The 23,251-nt window shown below is 36.2% G+C and overlaps 1 protein-coding gene across 4 annotated transcripts in view; it reads right to left on the bottom strand.

Annotated features, from left to right (window-relative positions):
* Positions 1-550: 550 nt before the first annotated feature.
* The window catches only part of LOC306859110 (eukaryotic translation initiation factor 4 gamma 3-like), a 41,690-nt gene continuing 18,989 nt past the window's right edge, over positions 551-23,251 (bottom strand). For 3 of the 4 annotated variants that reach the window (XM_079399956.1, XM_079399955.1, XM_079399957.1), the window contains exons 6-34: positions 22,181-22,360; positions 21,876-21,987; positions 20,845-20,948; positions 20,583-20,708; positions 17,719-17,809; positions 15,658-16,416; positions 15,496-15,575; positions 14,619-14,838; positions 14,406-14,530; positions 14,126-14,245; positions 13,874-14,029; positions 13,465-13,662; positions 13,131-13,277; positions 11,132-11,368; positions 10,478-10,582; positions 9,528-9,666; positions 9,306-9,394; positions 8,328-8,424; positions 8,054-8,171; positions 7,422-7,636; positions 7,201-7,319; positions 6,933-7,105; positions 5,332-5,457; positions 5,165-5,246; positions 4,965-5,063; positions 4,717-4,863; positions 4,552-4,633; positions 1,792-1,938; positions 551-1,657 (exon numbers count right to left, since the gene is read on the bottom strand). In XM_079399956.1, the coding sequence (XP_079256082.1) occupies positions 1,476-1,657; positions 1,792-1,938; positions 4,552-4,633; positions 4,717-4,863; positions 4,965-5,063; positions 5,165-5,246; positions 5,332-5,457; positions 6,933-7,105; positions 7,201-7,319; positions 7,422-7,636; positions 8,054-8,171; positions 8,328-8,424; positions 9,306-9,394; positions 9,528-9,666; positions 10,478-10,582; positions 11,132-11,368; positions 13,131-13,277; positions 13,465-13,662; positions 13,874-14,029; positions 14,126-14,245; positions 14,406-14,530; positions 14,619-14,838; positions 15,496-15,575; positions 15,658-16,416; positions 17,719-17,809; positions 20,583-20,708; positions 20,845-20,948; positions 21,876-21,987; positions 22,181-22,360 (4,575 nt within the window). In that variant the 3' untranslated portion in view covers positions 551-1,475. The remainder of the gene's footprint in view (positions 1,658-1,791; positions 1,939-4,551; positions 4,634-4,716; positions 4,864-4,964; positions 5,064-5,164; positions 5,247-5,331; positions 5,458-6,932; positions 7,106-7,200; positions 7,320-7,421; positions 7,637-8,053; positions 8,172-8,327; positions 8,425-9,305; positions 9,395-9,527; positions 9,667-10,477; positions 10,583-11,131; positions 11,369-13,130; positions 13,278-13,464; positions 13,663-13,873; positions 14,030-14,125; positions 14,246-14,405; positions 14,531-14,618; positions 14,839-15,495; positions 15,576-15,657; positions 16,417-17,718; positions 17,810-20,582; positions 20,709-20,844; positions 20,949-21,875; positions 21,988-22,180; positions 22,361-23,251) is intronic. The other variant, XM_079399958.1, reaches the window with a different exon arrangement.

Below are 23,251 nucleotides of genomic sequence, written 5' to 3'. Positions count from 1 at the left end.
ATTAACATTGATCATAACACTTTAAATATGAATTAATGAACAATAGTACATTTATAAATTATCTAATAAATGCTGTAAAAGTGTTTTAGTTCACGATTCCTAGTGCATTGTTAAATTGAATCTTATTGTAAAGCATTATCATTTGTTCCCCTTTTTGCAATTATTTACTTCCATATACACTACCTTTATTTTTTTGTATTAAAATAAGTACTTATATTCAGCAAGGATTCATTAAAAATCTAAATATCTTTTGATATGTCTATTAATTAAAGAATCCTGAAAAAATGTATTTCGGTTTCTGCTAAAATATTAATCAGCACAACCATTTTCAACATTGATCTTTGATCATTCTGGAGTAGCAAATCAGCATTTCTGAAGGATTATGTGACAATAACCGGAATTCACAGGAATAAATTACATTTAAAAAAGTATTAACAGAAAATATATTTAAATAATTGTATTATATAACAATATTACTGTTGTTACTTTATGTATGATCAAATAAATGCGAATAAGAGACTTCTTTCAGAAACACTCAAATAAAATTCTTAAACTTTTGAACATTAGTGTATTGTCACACAAAACCAGCGAGGCTTCACTGACAACACTGTAGAAAATGCACACCATCACCACAGTTTTGTACTTTTATGAATCTTTTTTGTCTTGAATTTATTTACAAGCTTTAAATGTGCTCTATCAGTATGAAGAATAACAAGCACTTTAGGTTCAGCAACATCTCTTTAGTGGTTTTGTACACGTCACCATCTGCTTGTTGATGTCCATTCGGAGCTCTCGTCAAGTGATCCCAGCAGTCCCCTGAATGCATAGTTCCTGCAAGTTTCTGCCGGATTAAATGTTTCACAAAAAGCAAGCTAAAGCAGAGGAACATTTGGTATGGTTATTGAGATAATAACCTTAAACGTACTAAACACTTCAATACTGATGTACTAAACGCAGACCGGGTCTTCTCTGTGCTCATCCAACAAAAACATTTTTCAATCATTTGAAAATCATGGAAGTCGTTTAATCATTGTTATTGTCATTACATTAATAATAAAATTATCACAGTTATTTCTCTATGCACCGATAACTGCTCGTCGTGTCTGTCCGCAAATGTTAAATACCCTTTTGTTTATGCTGTTCTTAGAAAAACAATAAATTAACGAGTCTGAACTGGTTTCATTTCATTGTTGCATGTTTGTATTATTAAAGTCCTCTTAAAAAGTAACAAAAGCAAAAAATAAAAACTTAAATGCAACATTTCTATAAATAATTTTTTTTAGTGCTCCAGCAATTGTAAGTCGTCATAGGGTCGCTGTGTGTCAGTGAACCGTACCATTCCCAATCTTGCTGCACTCCATCCATCCTGATGCATAATGTGTTGCTTATGTTATATTTTAATTTGATGCAGTTATTGTTTCAGTGACTATTGTCTCTTCAGAACTAGTTGGCAAATGTGTCCATTTGTCCCCTCGTCAATTGTCCTCGGACTCCTCCTCTGCCTCACGCAGCCACGTGAAGAAGGCAGTGACTGACTTCAGGGCCACACCTTTACCTTGCTGTTCAGCGGGGTCTTTACTGACCTCCCACTTATAAAAAGCATCTTCAGATATCACATCCTCATCATACAAACAGTCAAAGAACATCCGAAGCAAATCTGCAAAAATTAAGAAAATAAAATGGTTTTAATCTTGTGGTGATCACTCAAATATCAACATGGCATCCATTGTAGAATAGCGAGAGATTCCATGGGTTGTGTGTCTAAATGGGAATGTGAAAGGTTTTACTCACTAGCAGGCTGGTCCAGTTTTACTATCAATGCTTGAAGTGAGTAAAGTGCTTGCAACTGTCTCTCTGTGTCTGAGTTAAGGTACTTGTGTAATACAGGCAATCTCCTCTGGATTATGGACAAGTCCACTTTGTATGAGGAGCCCTCAGCTGAAGACAGAAAACACAAGATTGGAGTCTTTGACATTTTAGCAATTGAACTATACCACATAGAAGGCAAACACAAGATGCCTGTGCAATGGCAAATTAAAGTGCTAAAATTGGCTCAACTGTATGTCCACTACTATCCAATTACTAACAACTGTTATTGGTTGAATAATCTCACAAAATAGTTTCCATAGTATTCATTTTATAGTATAAAAATATTTTTTTATTATATAAATATACATAATTTGATGTGCATAAAGTAATAATACATTTTGGATTTATTCATTGCATTTATCAATTTATTTCATTTCAAACTTTTAATATACAGGGCCCTCCAAAAGTATTGGAACAGTAAAGACAAAATTGCTCTGTTGGCTGTGGAGTCAAGACAGTAACAAATATGATTAAAAGATGAATATGAGACAAAACTACAGAATGTCTCATTTTATTATTGGGTGATTCAACACATAGATGTTTTACCAGCTAAGAAATTCAGCACTTTTAGAGTTTCATCCCTCTATCTGATGTGAGCATAAGTATTGGAACAGTTGCCTCACAGGTCTTTCTAAGTGATCAGCTGTGTCCTGTTGCATTAATTCTTCAGATATTAAAAGCAGGGAATGTCGTATCAGTTATATCCATTACTTCTGTATTCTGAATCTTGCATTCGATGATGACACACACAAACCAGGATGAAGATGAGGGAGCTGACTTTGAGAGAAAAGCAAGCAATTTGGATGCTAAAAGAAAAGAGGAAGTCAATTAGAGCTCTAGCAAAAACAAAGGAAAGAAAGAGTTTGGAAACCACCAGTGACACCAGCAACCAACAACGACCTGAGAAAACAACAGTAGTTGATGACAGACAAATCATAAAAGCTGTGAAAATGAACTCTAAAAGACGTGTCTGTAAAATCACCAACAACTTCCAGAAAGCTGGGGTGATGCTCTGACAATCTACTGTCCTCAGGAGACTTTGACACAGAATTACAGATGCTACACAGCAAGATGCAAACCTCTGACCAGCACCAAAAATAGAAAGGCAAGATTAGAGTTTGCAAAAAAGCACAAAGCTGAGCCAGAAGAGTTTTGGAACTGTGTTTATGGACCGATGAGACAAAGATGAACCTTTATCTAAGTGATGGGAAAGCAAAAATGTGGAGAAAAACTGCAATGATACAAGCATACAGCCTCATCTATAAAGCATGGTGGAGGTGGTGTCATGGCATGGGCATGCATGGCTGCCTCTGGAACAGGCCCTCTCAATTTTACTGATGACTTAATGTATGATGACAGTAGCAGAATGAATTTGGAAGGGTACAAAACCATCTTGCCTACCAATATTCAAGAAAATGCCACCAGATTCATTGGGAAGTGCTTCATATTGCATCAGGACAATGACCCAAAACACCCTGCCAGTTCAGTCAAGGAATTTATAAGAGCAAAGAAATGGAGAGTCTTGGATTGCCCAAGTCAATCTCCAGATTTAAATCCGATTGAACATGAATTTCTCCAGCTGAAGAGGAGAGTAAAGGCAGAAACTCCCCAAAACAAGCAACAATTGGAATTGGCTGCATTAAAGGCTGGGAAAAGTATTTCAAAGGATGAGACCAAGAGTCTGGTGATTTATATGGGTCACAGACTCACTGCTGTGATTGTGTGCAAGGAATCTGCAACTAAATAATAGCTTTTAATCTTTTATATCTGCCTTATGTTCAACTGTCCCAATACTTATGCTCACATCAATGAGTGGGATGAACTCTAAAAGTGTTATTCTCTTTATTTGGTAAAACATGTATGTGTTGAAACGGCTAATAATAAAATGTGACATTCTGTAGTTTTGTCTCATTAATCTTTTAATCATATTTGCAAATATCTTTACTCCACACCCAACAGAGCAATTTTGTCTTTATTTGTCTGTATTTATTTATTTACATTATGCTTAATGTGGAAAAGAAAATGAAAAATAAATACAATGTTATGTTTTTCACAAATATTATTTGTACATCATAAGCTGTTGAAAATCCCAAAACCTGCCTCATTACAACGTAAATGGCAGTAATTTTAGTAATTTAAGTTAAGTAGTCCTTAAATTATATAATTTTGGGATTAAATGTGAGCCTGGACTACAAAAGCAGTCTTAAGTAGTACGGGAATATTTTGTAGCAATAGCCAAAAATACATTGTGTGTGTCAAAATGATTGACTTTTCTTTTATGCCAAAAAAGTAAAGATCACATTCATAAAGATATTTTTTAAATTTCCTATTGTAAATATAACAAAGCTTAATTTTTGATTAGTAAATTGCATTGCTAAGAACTTCATTTGGACATCTTTAAAGGTGATTTTCTCAATATTTAGATTTTTTTGCACCCTCAGATTCCAGATTTTCAAATAGATGCATCTCGGCCAAATATCGTCCTATCCTAACAAACATAAATCAATGGAAAGCTTATTTACTCAGCTTTCAGATGTATAGTAAAAAAATTGACCCTTATAACTGTTTTTTGGTCCAGGGTCACAAATATGGTTTAGCCATTTCTAAATTACACTCCACTACCCAAAACAGCTTTCTGTTGTTATTGTGTAAAAAAATAAATAAAAATACTAAGCCACTTACTTTTCACTGCCGCCTTGCACACAGCAGTCATTAAAGCTCTGATGAAAGGAGGTGAACTCATTTCTGATTCATCTAGATTGGCCTGTAATACATCACCACACATCAATGACAAGATCATTCGCATCCAATAATAAAACAAGCCTAAAGAGCTGGACTTAAATCTACCTCAACCCAGTCAAAGATTCGTTCATCACCAGCCATGTCCTCCAGTAGTAGTTTTTCAAGTTGCTTGTTCAGTTCCTCAGACGAGAGTGTTCTCTTAGAGACAGCCTCGGTCAGGTTTGAGCCGTCAGAAAGTGTAAAGTCTAGTTTCTGTTGGAAGGTAAATTATCATCACTCGTTTGCTATGGAACAGCTGATTAACAGGCGAGTTTCGATGGTTAGCATATATTAGATATCTAATGAAGGCTCACATGTTCTGTGATGAAGCTGTGCACATCCTCCGTTTCAGGTATAAAATCTGCCCAGCTCAATCCAGAGTCCCTCCATAATGATCCCACTTTCCTATGGCTCTGCAAACACACAATCCATTCATTCCCACTATCCACACACTAACAAATGTTACACATGTGGCAATACAAACAAAATGTTTGATTAGAATCATTCAGCTTACCATTTGTTTGCATAGAAGGTGCAATATTTCAGAAAATAATATCCCAGCTCTTCCCACAGGGAGTAATGGTTTGCTAAATTCACTGCAGAAACAAAATAAGCAAATAAAACGTGTGCACTGGTGAGTTCAATAACTCTGTGGGAAGTGCCTGCTGGGTAAAACCTCACCTAAATAATTCTCTCATAGAGATTCCCCCCTCTCGAAGCACAGGGGTCACCAGCTCCGCAAGGTACAGCCATATATGGGGAATATCAATGGCCATATCATCTGCTAATTCAAGAGTTTCAGAGAACCTGGGGGAAGAAACACATATTAAAATCCCAGAAGGTGATACAACAGTTTTTTTTTAAAAGCTGGCTGGAGTTGATTTTGAAAGATTAGACTGTTTTGAAAAATCACATACCCATGTATGAAACAATCAGTATTGACAATGGTACCATTAAAATTGTAACAAAAAAAATGTCAGCATCAGTAACACACTGAAATTAAAAAGGGTTATCGCCTCATGCTACCTTAGTAGATAAAGGACAGCGAGGCTACTCACTACATTTTGGAACAAAATTCAAAAGCACACATTAGGGCTGTTCGATTATGAGAAAAATCATAATCACGATTATTTTGGTCAGTATTGTATCACGAATATTTAACACGATTATTAGTGGGCCAAATAACCACATTTTTTTTAATGCAAGTCTGAAGTATTCAGTTAACAGCCTACTATAGAAATTGAATAATGATGTCCTTAATGTAAACTTGAATCCAGACCCTGTGCCTATTATATTAAGACATTCTAATTATACATGTTCATTGAACAGTGCTCAACATACATTTCTTACGTATTGTTTGATAACAGCCAAGAAACTGTTATTAGTGTTCTAGAAAAAGGTTAATCCTCCTGCTGCCAAACTATGGCTTGAGGAACTGATATCTACTCTGAACTTGCAACGAACCAGATATCTTTTAAAAGGCACCACTGGACAATTTCACAAGATTTTGGACCCTTTCTTCTGTTACTGCAAGAGCAATTCTATTCCTTAATGCAATGTATTAGAACTTAAAATTTGTTTTGAATGTCACTGTTTTGTATATTAACATGCTGGGAAAGGGGTATTACATTGGCCCACAGTTTCACAGACAAGGCTTAAGCCTAGTCCCAGACTAAAATGTAAATCTGAGCGGTTTCAACTGAAATAAACTTGCATTGACCGATTCTTTAAATATATCAGTGCCTTTGTTTTGTCTCAAGATGCACACCAGTAATGTTTTTTAATAAGGCATGTTTATAAAAAATTACTCAAATGTCCTAATTGAACTATAGCCTAATCCTGGCTTAGTCTAAGACCTGTCTGTGAAACCAGGCCTTAATGTGTGTGTTTTTTTGTAAGTTTTTGTGCATATAAGAAAATTAATCCTGGAACTTAAGGTTATTCGAGCAACAGTGCAAGTTCTCTTTCGCACTTTTAAAAACATTACTAAATCTAATCAACTTTAATAACTCAAGCACATCCCATTTTGCAAAAGTCACGTTACATGATTTTACTGATTTGCATGTGAAAATGGCCTTTTATGGATGAGTGAAAGAGCAGCGCTGGAAAGGGGGTGGAATGGGGCACAATAATAGTTTCATCACGATTATTGTATTTTCATAATTGTCGGAGGCCGAAATCAAAATTGAAAGTGAATTTCGATTAATTGCACAGCCCTAGCACACATAACCAATGCAAAGACTACAAGAATCTGTTTTCTTCTGCTAGTACTGCAATCTCACCCTTTAAAGAACTGAAGTTTGTGGAGGATTCCAGCCTGCAGGAGCTGGTAGAGCAGCTGACCCATATGGCCTCGCGTGATCTGACTCCTCTCCAGCGTGGACTCCACACCCACCCGCACAAACACATAGAGCATGGCAGGTTGCTCTAGTTCCTCCACACACTGCACTGCCTCCTGCATCACAAGTGTACTATGCTTAGAAAACCCTCTACTGGGAGATATGGTATTATAAGTGGCATTTTTGATGATTAAAAAAAATTGGCACAAACCTTGTAATCATTAATGTGCAAAAACTCATCAATAATGGACTTGGACCGCCTCTCCATGTCCTCTTCTGTTAATGTAGGCTTATCTGGAGAGGGTCCTGACAGTACTTCAAGTTTAACAGCTGCAATGAGAGACAGCCTTTAATGTTAGATTCTCTTTATGTATTTCACCATCATTTCTTGCGCATCATTATAATGTGCGCGAGGGTATCCATGCGGCTCACCAGACTCCCTGGATTGGCTACGCTCCAATCTGCTTTTGTCTGCAGTGCTGGCGGGCAGCTTGGGCGTGTCTGAGGCATTCGAGTCTCTGCGGGACACTTCCTGAACCGACTCATCAGGAGCCTCCTTATTGCTGCTACCCAATGAGATGGGCCCTGTCCGAGCAGGACCCGAACTCAAAGGCTTGTCATTGCGTTCTCGTCCTGAGCTTCCTCGACTGAGAAATTCACAAACACACAAAAACAGACATTCATGAATCTCCAAATGCAAGCGTTTTCCTTCAATTCATTACAAACGAAATAATATTTTTATTTAAAATTTGCTAAAATTTTAATGTTTAATTATTATTTAATTTATGTAATGTATTGTTCATTTGAATGTATTATATAATTGAATAATTATTCAAATATTATTTATAAGGGTATAGTAAGGTATACTAATAATAGATATAAAGCTTCTAATATTAATAATAGGGCAGCTCCAAATGAGTGATATGAGGTGAGGGATGTGTTCTTGCATTCAGAAGTATGTCCGATACATATTTAGATATATAACATTTTGATTAACACAGACGAAATGTATTAATGAAAAGGTGTCTTCTCCTCAATGACTATATTTTACATGAGTACAATACCTGCTGAGAACTCTCCTGGCATCACAATCTGGGGATGTAGAGGGTAAAGAGGAGGCCGGGGGTGCTGAGGGTTGCAGTGGTGAGAAACGATTTAAACTGGCACTGGGACGAGAGACATCTAAAAGAAAAAGGGTGCGATATAGGGGAAAAAAAGAAGTAGATCAATTTTACATTAGTAAACAAAGTATAGAGCCAGAAAATCCTGCATAAACTATAAAATAGCCAGAACTGACACAGCCAGCAGCCCACGTCTGACTAAAAGGGTCTTCTTTACCTGACTCACTGGCCTTGGCTCCAGCCCCTCCACTGCTGCCCTTCATCCAGTTCAGCTGAGCTCTCGGTCCCAGCTGAATCTTCTCATCCATCGTTGGCTGAAGAAAACCCCCACCCACAACCAGTTTTTAGTAAGATCATATTATATTTACTCATGCATTCATATAGATGAGTGTTTCTTAATCTTCGTCCTGGGGATCTACAGACATGATTCAAATTAGCAGCTCATTAGCAGTGAGCTTTATGAACTGCACTTGGCCTGTAAGAAAAAGCACAAAATGAGCAGCACTGCAGATCCCCAGAATCACAATTAAAAATCAATGAGATAGTAAGATACTACTACACAAGGAAACAGAAGAACCATCAGGTGGGGCTGTTGAGTCAAACAGTTAATTAGCATACTTACAAACATACTAAGCAAAAAAATGTTTCTTAATATTTTTGACTTGTTTCCTGTTAAAAGCTTCTTTTAACACCATTAATATTGTTATATTTATGCTTACAAGAAGAGATTTGCCAATAGATCTAGAAAGTTCATCCAGATATTTTTTGTTTTAGTTTCGATGCGTTTTGAGGTTTTAATTGTGCTTATGCTGTGCCTTAACTGTCAGACAGTTTGCATGGTAAAATCAAGCGCAGTTATACAGGGCCTCCAATATATATATATATATATATATATATACACACATTTTTCTTCATAAATATATATTTTTAGGTGAAATGCAGCACTCTGCAAAGCAAAATCAATGACAGGTACCAAGGTGTAGTTTGCACAACCTTCATAAGTGTGATTCAGCTGATAAGATCAATTATTTACATAAGACGCAGCTTCCTTACTTCCAAACAGATCATGGGGGAGTATGAAAAAAAAAGCAGAACGGCAGATATAGAATCTCTTTTTCTAAAACACCATTATGCTAGCTATCTCAAGACGTGACTAGAAAGAAAATGTGTTTTTAGTTTGACATCTGGACTTCACCTTTGAGATCTTGGGAATCTTAGCGGGGTCTATTGTTCTGCTGTTCTTAGTCATAGGCACAGTGCTCCAGGTCTCCTCTCTCTGCACCACTGCAACATGAAGAGAAAGAACGGTTGGAACAGAGTACAGCTGCTTCATCAGAGAGTGAAAAAAGGAAAGGAGGCTCACAGGACTGAGTAAGCTGTAAAGAGGATTAGGCTACAGCAGAAGTCTCTTTCTGACCTGGTCTCCTCTTGTTGTCCTTGGACAGCAGTTGCTGGTGGACCTTCCTCTGTTCTTCCTGCTCCTCCAACTTTGCCTCTTTATGGATCTGCTCAATAGTCTTGGGGCCAAGGTCAGCTCTCCGAGACACCCAATTGTGCTGAAACGAGGGAAGAAAAAAATATTCAAAGTACTCACCCTTTATAAAGTTCAACAACAGCGTTAATAAGTATTATTAAAAAATATTAACTATTTTGAGTGTCTACTTGGCCGATTAACAGAAGGATCACATCCCCACCTACAAATTTGTCAATGGCTAAACAATTATTTCTCAATTTCTTTGTATTTTCTTTGTATAAACTTTGCCTATGTCCTATCTACCATTATTAAATTGTATTATGTATTAAACTTCATCAAGAGTTAAAAAAAAAAAAATAATAATAATTTTATTCAGAAAAAGTGACAGTAAAGTCATTTTAAAAAGATTTCTATTTTAAATAAATGCTGCTCTTTTGAACATTCCGTTCCAGCATCCTGAAAAAATTTATTATGGTTTGCACAAAATATTAAGCAGAACTATTTTCAACATTGATAATAAAGGATCATGTGACACTGAGACTGGAGTAATGTCTGATGAAAATTCAGCTTTGCCATTAGAGGAATAAATTACATTTTAAAATAAATTAAAATAGAAAACAGATAAAACAATATTCCACAACATTACTATTTTGACTATATTTTTCATCAAATAAATGCAGCCTTGATGCAAATCTTACTGACTTCAAACTTTTGAACAATAGCGTCTACATAAGTATTATTTCACAGATAAAACTGACAAACTAAATAACTACTTCTCAAAAAGCTTAAACTCAAGCATATATTTCATTCCCTCTTACAAATAGATCTTAATGACGCAATCTTGTACATTTGTCTATTTTATGAGTTTCAAAATAAATCATAACAGAACTCACCAATCGCAGGTCAATCACGTCCTGCAGCATGAACCGAATGCGTGATGAAGTTTTTCTCTCCTTTACTATCTTCTCCATCTGGTTAAAATACTGATCCATTCGTGGCTAAAAAGGAATGAGATTAATACTGTGAATAAGATTCACAAGCTTCAAAAAAGACTTGACAACATAAATAGACCCCCATATACTATATAATGCTTCTCTGCTGACATGAATTGACATTTGCCTTTAATAAAAGTAAAAAAAGTTCAACTAATGAGACGAGGGTGAGTAAATAATATCAGAATTCACATTTTTGGATGAACTACCCATTCAAGTGCATTAGGCACCACCCTCACAGTTCTCAGCTGAATCCAAAGTCAGTTTTGGAAGCAGAGCACATTAAAATGACTCATTTGAGATTTGTTTCCAAACAGCAGATGACATAAACGAGGTTCTGTGGATGTGAGAGGCCAAATAATACTAGTTTGCAGAACTCCACCACTGCAGTGCAAAGAATGGCCAACACATAGATTTCTTTGCATGTTTGCATTGAAATAAGAAAGAGTCTCTATGCATTTACATGGGCTGCCGTAGCAATTAACAGATTAGAAGGACAGTTATTCTTAATGGCCATTATATAGGACATCCTCCCGATTAGGATAAAGCGCTGACCTTAGCTTTCTCAAAGTCCAGGTCCCTGCCAATAGTTGTGAGCAGCCTGCACAGGCACTCCAGCGACTCCTCATCGTGGTTTTTCAGCAACTTCACCACGCAGTCGTGCATGATGGCCTCTGTCAGCATCTTCAGCTTGAAGAGCTCACCGATGAACTTGATGTTGCCAATGGAGCGTCTGCGGGCCTTATCTTTTGCCTCTTCCAGCTCCTCCTGCAGCCTTTCCCGCTCACTAGCCTGAAAGTGAGAATGAGAGAGAGGAAGACAAGACAGAAATGATCGCTGTGTCTACTGCAGTAAAATCTGCATCTTTTTGCTTAAGAATAGAAGCACACAGACTACAAATGGAGATCATTTTCAGAAGCCCTTACAGTAACTTTTAATATTGAGTTTTCAGTCTTTATTTCTTTGATTAAATCAATACAATTTAATTGCAAAAAATGTAACTGTAATTTGGAATTAGTTTTATATTTGTGATTTAACGGAAATGACAGATCTTTTCTTCTGTATTGTGACCTCCTTCCGAAAGAAACAGATTATCGAAAAGCAATTAAATTTGCGCAACTCAACCCGGTACACTGTTAATAGTGTCATGTCCTCAGGCGATCAATCAAATCAGTCAGTAAGGTTGGCAACAATTCGCCTCTCAAAATCTCAAATTTTACGTATTGCGACTCAAGCATTTTTTTTTTTTTTTGACGTTTACCTGTTGTAACGTATCCATATTGTATGTATTAAAAAAAAGCGCTAAAGCAGTTAAAACACATGATCCTAAGCCAGGATTAGTAAAATGAGGGTTGATGATAGTAACTGTAACTATTCATATGCACAATTATTAAAAATAATGTACAGTACACAAATAATTTGAAATACTAATTTTATATTTGGATTAAGGATCATGTACTAGGGGTGTAATGATACACGTATTCGTACTGAACCGTTCGGTACGCATTACAAACGGAACGATTTGTTGCACTAATCCTATAATGTTCGGAAAATAAAAGTGTGTGAAATATAATGTACTTAGTGCCGCTGCGCTCAACAAGCCAGCCCAAACGACGTAACAGGCAACATGCCGTCTGCCCGGTGATAACCTCCCCTTGCTGGGGTGCCTCGAAAGACGATGATCTTGTATCGCCGATAGCCAGAGATATTGTCAAAAACATCAATTATTGGCACTATTAAGAGGATTTGGCATTTCCTCTTAATGTATACCTGTTACATTCTTATTTTTATTTGGCCTGTTATTATTATTATTATTATGATTAAGAAGTTACTTTTATTAAATTAAAATTACAATTAATTTGCTCAGCAGTAATTACCACATAACTGACGTGCTGTGAGAATAATAAAAGATTAGGTTAATTACTCAGTTAAAATGTTAAAAAAAAAAAAAAAAAAAAAAGGTCTTTTAAAACAGGTCTATTATACAATGAATTATAGGCCTATAATCAAAATATTAACACTGCAGTCATCAATAAAATCACTGAAATAAAAAGCTTATATTTCAAGCACCGACTTTCAAAAACAACCTGTTTAACACTAAATACATTTCATCACATATTTTTTTTCCCCACCATGTACGGGCCACAAGAGAAATATTAAGGGAATAAATGAAAACAGCTATATATCGTTATCAGCATATGCTGAAGTAGATTCGTCTCTCGTCGTCCCTGAGAGAATTGTGTGAACCGTTACACCCCTATCATGTACCATTCATTTTTGTATCTGTACTCATGCACAATTTTGGATTAGGATTCAAGTACAATAAATATTAGCAAAACAGGGTTTTTTTTAGGTATACTGTATCATTAGTAAAAAAAAGAAAGAAAAAGATAATGTATGGAATATAATTGCTGAAAACGTTTTGCAGGCCATTTAAATCCACAAATAATTCTGGGAAACCTTCTCATATCGCATGTTATTTATAGGCAATTTGAATGGCCTGTGATCCATTTAAGAACAGTTTTAGTGATACTTTTGGTGCTGAAGGGCTTACTGAGGTAGCTGCCTCCAGCTCCCTGTGTTTCTTCTCGAAGGCATCGTCATCCACTTTGTCCTTTTCAAACTCCTTCTGACAGCGATTCAGAAGAAGCTTCCGGAAATTCACAAAGGTGCTGGGCTTATCCGTCATGGGCACTTTTAACTACAAACACAGCATGTGACTAATTTAGACGTGCACTCTCCAAACCAAACACGCTCAGTTTCCAATTACAATTTCACAAATTTAAAATCACAAATAAGCACTTAAATAATTAATCAGTGATCTACTAAACTTGTATATCATTGATAATTTCGAACAGACCCCAGTTTTAATGGAAGGTCTGACTCACCATGGCCAGACAGCTGCACATATTGCCATAGGCCACAGAGAAGCTGGGTTCATCGATGGCTTTCTCAAAAACCAGGTCTATGACACCTTTGAGCCGCTCCTCCGTGTCGATGGTGAGGTCAGTCACCTGCTTCATCAGCTGGTTGAACATCTGTGGTGTCAATTTGTTGAGAATACTACGCACTTTTCGGAAAAGCTCCTGTAAAAATATTAATGAACACATTACTGAATGTCCTCCAAGGCAACAATCAATCGCTCCATTTCCTCTCCATATTAGAGAAAGTAATGATGTAATAAATTATTCAATCATAACTGAACATCTGGATACCACAACATGCTTCTTTGTACTGCAAAATAAGGCCATCTGAAATATGTATATGGTTCCAGACGGAGTGAAAGTGCAGGAAGACCTGGGATTTCAGGGTCTCTGAATCGTCAATGACATTGTCCCGCTTCATGCCAGGTTTCCAGGCATTCTCTGTTGTCTTCAGCTGCACCTCATTATTCACCGACACGTTTGTGATGATCTTGCGTCCAGGTGGGCGACGCAGGCCAACATTCAGCAGCTGAGGGAACAGAAATAATCATGTAGTACAGACAGAAATAATAGGCGTTTAAGAAATTTTTTGCATGAGTGTGAGAATAAGGAAGTTGGGACGAACCGGTGCTCCCCTGCCTCCTGGAATCTGTCGGCCAAAATCTGCAAACGCTGGCGTGAAATCTGGGCCTCTGGAAATCACACGTGGGTCTACTGGCCGCATGGATAGTTTATTTTGGTTAATCTGTTCAGTGAAGCAGAAACACATTAGTCATCTCTTAAAGAACAACTTGTTGCTCTGTACAAGATATATGTTCAAACTAGGGCTGTCAGTTTAATGTGTTCGTATAGTAGAACTATTGTTTTAACCTTTTTAATGAACTGTCAGTATAATATTGTCTGACCTTATCTAGAACAACATCAGAAATGGGAGGAAGCCCCTCTGGTTTCTGCACACATGCAGGCATGAATTGGAAGCCCAACAGGAAGTCTCTGTCATACTGCTTCTTTCCATTCTTCTCTGCAGGCTCTGCAGAAGAGCAGCAACACTTTCAGTGGTAAAACCTGGCAGATACACATGCAGGAAACTAGAGAGGGTTGTAGGGAGATGTCCTTACGTGGCACTGCTTTGATCAGTGGCTCTTTGACTGCAGGCGGGTGCATGCTGTCACTGCTTTCGGTTTCAGAGGCATGTTCGGCCCCGTTTCTCAGAGGCTCTACTTCCTGTTCTCCATTCTCCTCAAGCACAGCTCCTGCTGACGGTCTCCTCTCCACCTCCACAGGAAGAGGACTGGGGCTCTCTGCAGAAGGTTCCATAGAGGACTGATCCATGTCCTCCTACCAAACACACACACATTTTAAGCCCATCTTAAACTAATTTGAATATAAGCAACTGGATTTGTCAAATCACATTCAAATTCTTGAAACACTGCTGCACATATAAGTAGCATGTGGAGACGAATACAAACAAAAGGTCTGTCATGATTATGAATTTTTGCATAATAATAATAATAATCATCAGTAACCATTTATTCATTAAATTCAAATAAATAAAAATTGAAATAGTATTTTACTATGACACATTTAGAGAGGGAACTCACATATACATATATATATATATATACACATATATATATATATATATATATATATATACACACATATATATATATATATATATATATATATATATATGCTTTTTATATATGCAGCCTGACCAACCAATATTAAAATTTCACTATAATAATGTTAGTGCTAACATTTGTATAATTAAATAAAATAATAAATTTGATTTATATTCAAAGTGCAATTCTATCTTTGTCTATATACACACTACATAAAAATAAATTATAAAAAATAATGCGTCTCATTCAATGAAAAATGCTTGTTTGTTGTGATTAAATTATAATGAATTACTTTATTTATAATAGATTAATATGATAAAAGCTAGATGCATTATGATGGACCCAAAAAGCACATGCAAAATTATTTTACCTCTTTTTCTGGACACTGATCTTGCCCTACAGGTATATCCTCTTTTGGCTTCTTCCAAGACTTTGGTGCACTAGATGTAGCTGCACAAAGAAAAGACTTGTGTTATTCGACTGACCCCCACATCATGGCAATTCATCTTAGGCATATATTCTGACTGCTCACCTTGACTTGAGCTTTTTCTGGACTGCAAGAAGGGCTCGCCTCTCTTGTCCGGCAAGGCCTCTGTCTCCTTCCCTGTTTCCTTGAGCTCTGCTCCTGTAGACGGTCTCTTGGCTGACCCTGCAGAAACCTGACTTGTGTGCGCGAGGCCTGGAGGAGGAGCAGGTGTGGTGGAGATAGCAGCAGTAGTGGAGGTGGAGAGGGAAAGGGTGACGGGACAACCAGTGCTGTTCTCAGCAGGGGGCGAGGGGCTATCCGCCTTTCCCGCCACAGACTCAGCCTCCAGGGCCGGTGTGATGGGCCTGGGCTCCGGGCTGGGAGACTGGGAAGTAGGCAGCAATGGAGAGACTTCCCTGGGTTGGGATTCCAAGTCTTCACTCAAGGGAGCAGCATCGGGAGCACCATTGATGGCCTTTTCAGGCTGGGCAAGGGACGTTGACAGGCTCTGAGGTGAGGGCTGCTCGGAGGAGGATTTCTCTGGCTCTGAGCTTTCAGGTTCTGGTGTGATAGCTTTAGTGGGGGCAGGCTCAGCTGATGGGACGGGCTCAGCTGACTCCACTGTTGAGGCAGGTATGGAAGGAGTGGGGGCTGTAGCTACACTTGAGGCCATCTCTGGACCGGAGGGAGGAAGCTCAGTTTTCTGTGGGGGAGAGGGCGTCTGGACTGGGCTGCTGGGATCTCTTCTCTCCAATGGAGTCTCTGGCTGCTGCAATCCAGGAGATGCAGATCTTTGTGAGGCAAACTCTAGTTTTGGCTTGTCATCTAGAGCCATAAAGTAAACAAGGAAATGCATTAGAGCTATATAAACTGATAGAATTATATAAACTGATAGAATAAATACTATGATACAATCCTGAAAATACAGAAATTCACTTCACAGTTTCCTCATGGTTTTGGTGAGAATCATATATTATCACAAAGAATTTCAAAGTGATATATTAAAAATGTACAATGTATTGCAGTGATTTTGTTGGCAATGTAACAGAAAGCAACGGCTTTAAAGTGATGTTAAGAATTTCTAAGTGAATATTAAATACTAAAATATACACTAAATATATAAAAAATGAATGGATAAATAACAATATATTTGCACAGATTTTGTTGGCAATAAAAAGTAAGCAACATCATGAAAATTTATCAATTTTTTGGGGATAAAGAATTATTAAAAATTAAATAGAATATACACTAAAGACACATAAATGAATAAATAACACAATGTATTTGCAGTGATTTTGTTGGCAATATAAAATTAAGCAACACCATGAAAGTGCTGATCTTAAACTTTTTAATGTGCTTAAATTAAATACTAAAATATAAATGAATGAATTAATAATTAAACACCACCGTGTATTTGCGTAGATTCTTTTCATTAATTAAATAAAATACAATATAAATTTATAAAATATAATAAAACTAAAATATAAATTCAATTATATTTTATATTATGTAAATAATAAAATACTTGAATAAATGAATAAAAAACATAATTTGCAGTAATTTTGTTGGGGTTATATAAAATTACTCAATCATGAAAATTGTGCTTTTTAATATCTCTAAAATAAATAAATAAAAAGGCATGTATTTTTATTTGTGCAGCATACAGTGTTTGCTTTTATGTGACCTTTTACATAACCTCAAAAACATTGAAAGGTTTAAGAACAGATCAGTGGTTCTCAACTGTTTTAGCTTCAGGACCCAGGTTTTACATTGGACATGAAATGCAAAAACTATACCTTCACGGTTTTAAAAACAAGTGCATGACATGCGAACCAGTGCAGGCTGACATCTACCAAATTGAGTGAGTTTCCTCCAATTAATAGATGCAAAAACACATTAGAGATACAATAAAGGCTTTGACATCAACAACAACAAGATATGAGAATTATTTTGTCCTAATAAGCCTACAGTATTTACTTGCATTTTATTATTTTAATTTAGGATAGTTTTTTTCCCTGCTGTCTATAACTCTCAGACCTGTGACCAATTTTTGGGTCAGGACCCACCAGTTGAGGACCACTGCTCTGAACCTGTGGGAAGAAGGTGGCAATTATTGCAAAGCCTGACCTGCTTTCAAGTCGATGGGTGCAGGAAGGTGCTGGGCGCTGTCCACGTTATACATGGCATGCCCGTGATCCGCTACCTGGCTGTTCAGCTGCTGGGATTTGAGGTAGATAATGTGAGGATAATGAGGGTGACATAAAAACTAGCAACAGAGAGACACAAGGCACAAGCACATATGCAGCACAGACAGAGCGGGAAAAACAGAATAATAAAGAGAATGGAGAAGAGAAAGAGGGGCACAAATGAACGAAACATGGGGCGAAAAAGGGGAAAGAGAGCAGAGGAGAGACGAACACTGTTAACGTTAAGGGAGAGAAGACAGAGGAAGTGTCAAAACATAGAGAGTGCTCCATCTACAGGGACAGTGCCTTAGATTAGGGGGATTTAACCCATTTTCTGGCAAAATCTTCCAAAAATGATCCCTCTTGTACATAGACTAATTTATACTGCATGTGAAAAGTTAAAATTAAAATTGAATGCAATTTTTTTTTTGATAAAAAATAAAAATAAATATATATATATATATATATATATATATATATATATATATATATATATATATATATATATATATATATATATATATATATATATAAACATTCATACACACACACAATTTTACTTTGACTAAAGTTAAAAGAAATGACTCGGTTTTATCTGTTAGCTCTTTATTAACTATTAACTTAATGTATTAAATTAACAGCATCCTTCATTATTCTGTTAGAATAGAAGTGAAACATTTTTAATTATTTAATTCATATTTATATGTGTATGTAGCACTTATAATAATAAATATTATATTATATATAATAATATTGTTACAAATTAAGTAGTGAGCAATCTAATAAGAAAAAAAATCCCTATAAAGATACAACACAAATAAAATAATTCTTAACATATATATTATTATTAACAAATTCAAAAGTTGGGGTTGGTAGGATTTCTTAAAATGTTTTTGAAAAAATATATTTTTTGCTCACCAAGGCTGCATTTATTTAATCAAATATACAGTAAAAAGTAATATTCTAAAATACTGCTACAATTTAAATGATCTGTTTTCTATTTTAACATTTTTTAGGGGTGACCCCGAGTAGTTGAATATTCGATGCTTTGATGGGACAAGCCATTCTCACAGTCGAATATTCGCAGAGGTGTTATGATCATGCTATTTTGGCTATATGGGGGTGCTCATTGTCTCACATAGAACAACAATGCAGAATATTAATAACTATGGGACTGGGACGGTCATATACATAACATTATGAGAACACTATTATAATAAAACGCTATGAATTTTTAGAGTTTAGTTGCCGTGTTTCTGCACGTTGTTGCATGAAGAACACGTCCACAAAAGGAGTTCATGCAGAGCTGCACAGACACGTTCACTATCTGCATTCAGGGGATTTTGTGCAGATAGCCTATAAGTCGTAAATATTAACGTTATGTTATAAATCACGAAGTGTATTCTATATGAGATAAATGATGAGTTACATCCCATTGACTGAGAACCTGCTATCAAATGCTTCGTTCTACTTATCTTCAGCATGCGCAGCTCAAAACAGAAATGCAGAACATTAATAACTACTGTCACATACATAATGTTTTAATGAGAGCACTACTGTAAAAAAAAAAGCTGTGATTCTTAGGGTTTCGCTGACGTTTAATGTTAACTATATTTTCATCAAAACATAAAACATTATTTTGTATCTGCAAGGCGTCCGTTACACATTTTCCCTGTGTATTAACGTCAGTAATTATGACTGTCGAATGTCTGACTTGACTCTTGGTAATGTGTTTTGCCCCGCCCCCAAACATATGATTCGGCTATCAGTCAACATTCGAAAATTCAGATTCGACTATGAAAATCCTTAGTATATTACTTCATAACTTCAGTCTTCAGTGTCACATGATCCTTCAGAAACCATTCTAATATGCTGATTTGGTGCTCAAGAAACATTTCTTATTCTTATGTTGAAAACACTTGTGCTGCTTAATATCTTTTGTGGAAACCATGATACATCTTTTCAGGATTTTAGTTTTTTGGTATAATATAAATGTCTTTAATAAGTATTTTGATCAGTTTAATGTGTCCTTACTGAATAAAAGTACTAATTTCTTAAAAAAATAAAAATAATAATAATAATATTTACTGATTTCAAACTTTTGAAGGATGTTTTTTAGATTATCGATCTAAAAGACTGGATTTTTTTTTTTATTCCTGTTAAAATACATTTCATAAAATATTGTTATATCACTTTTGACATGGACACCCTGCACCCCCTTGCAGTCTGTGGACCCTGTTTTAGATTAGGCACAGAGAGGACGAGGGATATTCTAGAGTGTGTAGACGAGGAGTCACTGTAAAGGGAACACACAGGGATCAGGATGACAAACAATCATGAGGCAGAACTACAACACGTGTGACAGAATATGCAAGATTGAAACTTCTTTCATTCTAAAAAAATAAACATTTATAGTCTTTTACTTCCACAGGAAAAAAGTTAAGAGTATTCATTAGAGTTCTTCATTAAAAGTGCATAGCATAAAATTGGTGGCTTCTGGGTAAAAGATCAAACTCTTAAGTAAAGGTGCTGACCCACAGACATAAGCTGTGGTTTTAGGTAAGAAGATAAACTCCTGATTATAAAGGAATGGAAACTTCAGCAGTGTGGCTACAAAGTCAGTCAGTGGGGTTGTTATGGTGTTCAGACTGGATTTTACTGTTCTGGATGGTCGCTTACTGCCTCAAGGCATAAGAGCTGATTCCTAAGGTACAGAAATTAAAAAGGGAGCAATATGAAGCTAAATCTGTATGTGTGCATATGGGTTTTTGTGTTTGGTTTGATCTCTGTGATTGGCCGTCTTACCTGTGGAGGTGTAGGAGTGGAGGAGGGCCGTCCCACAGGTGGGGTTGTGTTCCGACTTCCACCCACCCCTGATAATATCTCGTCTGTCACATCCTTGCCGCCCTGGTTGGGGTCTCGGATGCGGATCTTGGAGGACAATAAAGAGACAGAAATTAAATGATCATTTTTACAAATTTCCTGAAGGCATTATGGATTCCAGTACAGTCCAGTCCAGTTACATACTGCTATAAAGATACTCGATGTACGCAATGATGACACTCACTGTTTTCTTTTCCCTCTTAGCAGGTGGAGGTTGTGGTGGTGTAGGCACTATAATGGATGGAGATGGTGTGTACATGGGCTGCCCAGAATAGTAGGGAGGTCCTGCTGCTCACAAACCACACAAGACAACAAGTTCCATATTAACAATAACTCACACCAAAATAAATAATTTTGTTGATTATTTCTGATTAATCAATTAACAAAGCCTAATTTTAATTTCTATATATGCTGAAAAACTATTTCAATGTTCAATATGTATGCAAATTAAAGGCCATACTACAAATATAAATGCATGAATGCAGGCTATGCTATGTGCAAAAAAGTTTAAAATATAAACAATTAATCAAAAAAGAAAATTATAACAATTGTATAAACGTATATAAAAAAAAAACAAAAAAGCTAAAATGGTTTAGAATGCAATAATGAAAAATAAAAAACCCTTTATAGTATATAAATGTATAAAACAAAACACTGTTTTAAATTCGATAATGACATTAAAGGTTATAAAAAATTAAAGGATCTAAAAACAAATATAAACACATGAATGTAAGCTCTGCTATACATTTTATGCACAAAGTGTAAAATATAATAACTTTTTTCGCTTTTATAACAATTACATAACTTTACATAAAAAATTTATAAAACCAAAAACAATTTTGAACTTCGATAATGAAATGTGTTGCCTATTATCACCATCGATTTTTACAAGTTTTATTTTAAAACTATCATATAAAAGTAAACTCCTTGCAATCGTATGCCACATTTTTCGTAATTTTCTGAAAACATGTCAGCTAGTGAAATTGTGAAAACCTTTACAAAAGAAAAAAAAAAAAGAACCAAAACACATGAATATGACCAACTTTCACATCAGCATGATCAATCTTAAAATACTGTTTTTCATTCTAAAAATTGATTTACTGTACAACATTAACACAGTAAACAGCAAATCAATGCAAGTCAGCAGACTACATGAGAAAGTCAACAGCAATCCACAGATGACCGACAAGGAGGAAATGAGGGTGCTAAACTCACGATAAGGTGTAGGGAAGTCCTGACTGGGTCCAGCATAGAAGGTACTGGGTCCAGTGGGCTGGACTGGGTACTGCTGAGGAGGGCCCACATATGGAGGAGCACTTTGACGGTACTGTAGAATTACAAATGAGTGAAATATAATTGCAAACAATACATTAACCAGAAAAAACAAACATAAACATAAATTTGTACATAAACAACACAACAAACAAAGTCTAGCACATTAAAACATCCTGATGTAAAACACACACTCCAGATATGATAAGTGTAATATGATTCCTGTCTGCAGTCTTGTGCCGTCTGACCTGAGGGATGTAGTACTGCGCTGTCTGTGGGGAAGGAAAGGGCATGGGAGCCATGGTCATCATGATGGGCTGATTAGGGGGGTAGACCGCTGCTGTGGGGGTCTGAGACGTGGGCCGAATGGGAGGGTTGTTGCCTGGAATGGTGGACCGCGCCGTTTGCATCTGCGTCCTATGGAAAAACTGTGAGGAGAGAGAGGAGAGATCAGTTATGTGGCTCACCTTTGGAAACCCTGGCAAACCGATAAGTGTAACATTTCAGCCATGTTGTGTATCTAAGACGAAGTCCACTGAAGTAGTAAACATATTTGTAAAACTATTTAACTAAAAGCATGCAAGAAACAAAGACAAAACACATCATCCTAACATGCACTTAAAACAATAGAAAAGTATAAAGACTTCAGTTACAATGGTTTCACATTAGGGTGCTTTTTCTTTTCAGAGAACTAGCTAACTAAAGCAGCTTATTTGCTACTATGAAGAGAACTTCCTATTAATAAATCCCTCAAATAGACCTGTTGACACAAGCTCTCACACTTGTGACTATGTACCAATGCCAAACAACAACAGTGAATCGTTATTTTTCATCCAAACAAACTGACAACTGGTTTCCCACTAAATAAGTGTATTAACATTTGTGGAAATGTGTGAGTTATGTTTTATATACAAAAGGTCACATTGTTACATTTTAGGAGTGACAACCACATTTAAACAATTATCATTGTGTGTGTGTGTGTGTGTGTGTGTGTATGGAAAACAGAAGTCTGTTCAGAAAAGCTTGTTGGCTCCATATTGTAAATTTTAGGTTTAGCTATTTTTGATTTGTTTTTTTTAAATATACTGTTCAAATGCTTGGGGTCAGTATGAAAGAAAAAAAACACAAGTATTCAGGAAATACACATTTAATTTAACAAAAGTGACAGTAAAGATTTCTGTTTAAAAAAAATAATATATTTACAGCCGTGAGCTAAATTCTTAAATTAATAAATGTAAACAAACAAGTATAGATCATATGAAGCACGTTTCACTTGAGACTGAATGATCAGTCAGAAACCTTTAATTAAAAAGATCCCA

Source organism: Barbus barbus (assembly GCF_936440315.1).
Source record: "Barbus barbus genome assembly, chromosome: 40".
Classification (NCBI taxonomy): Eukaryota; Metazoa; Chordata; class Actinopteri; order Cypriniformes; family Cyprinidae; genus Barbus; species Barbus barbus.
Note: the sequence above shows the minus strand (reverse complement) of the source record. Positions and strands in the feature narration are given on the sequence as shown.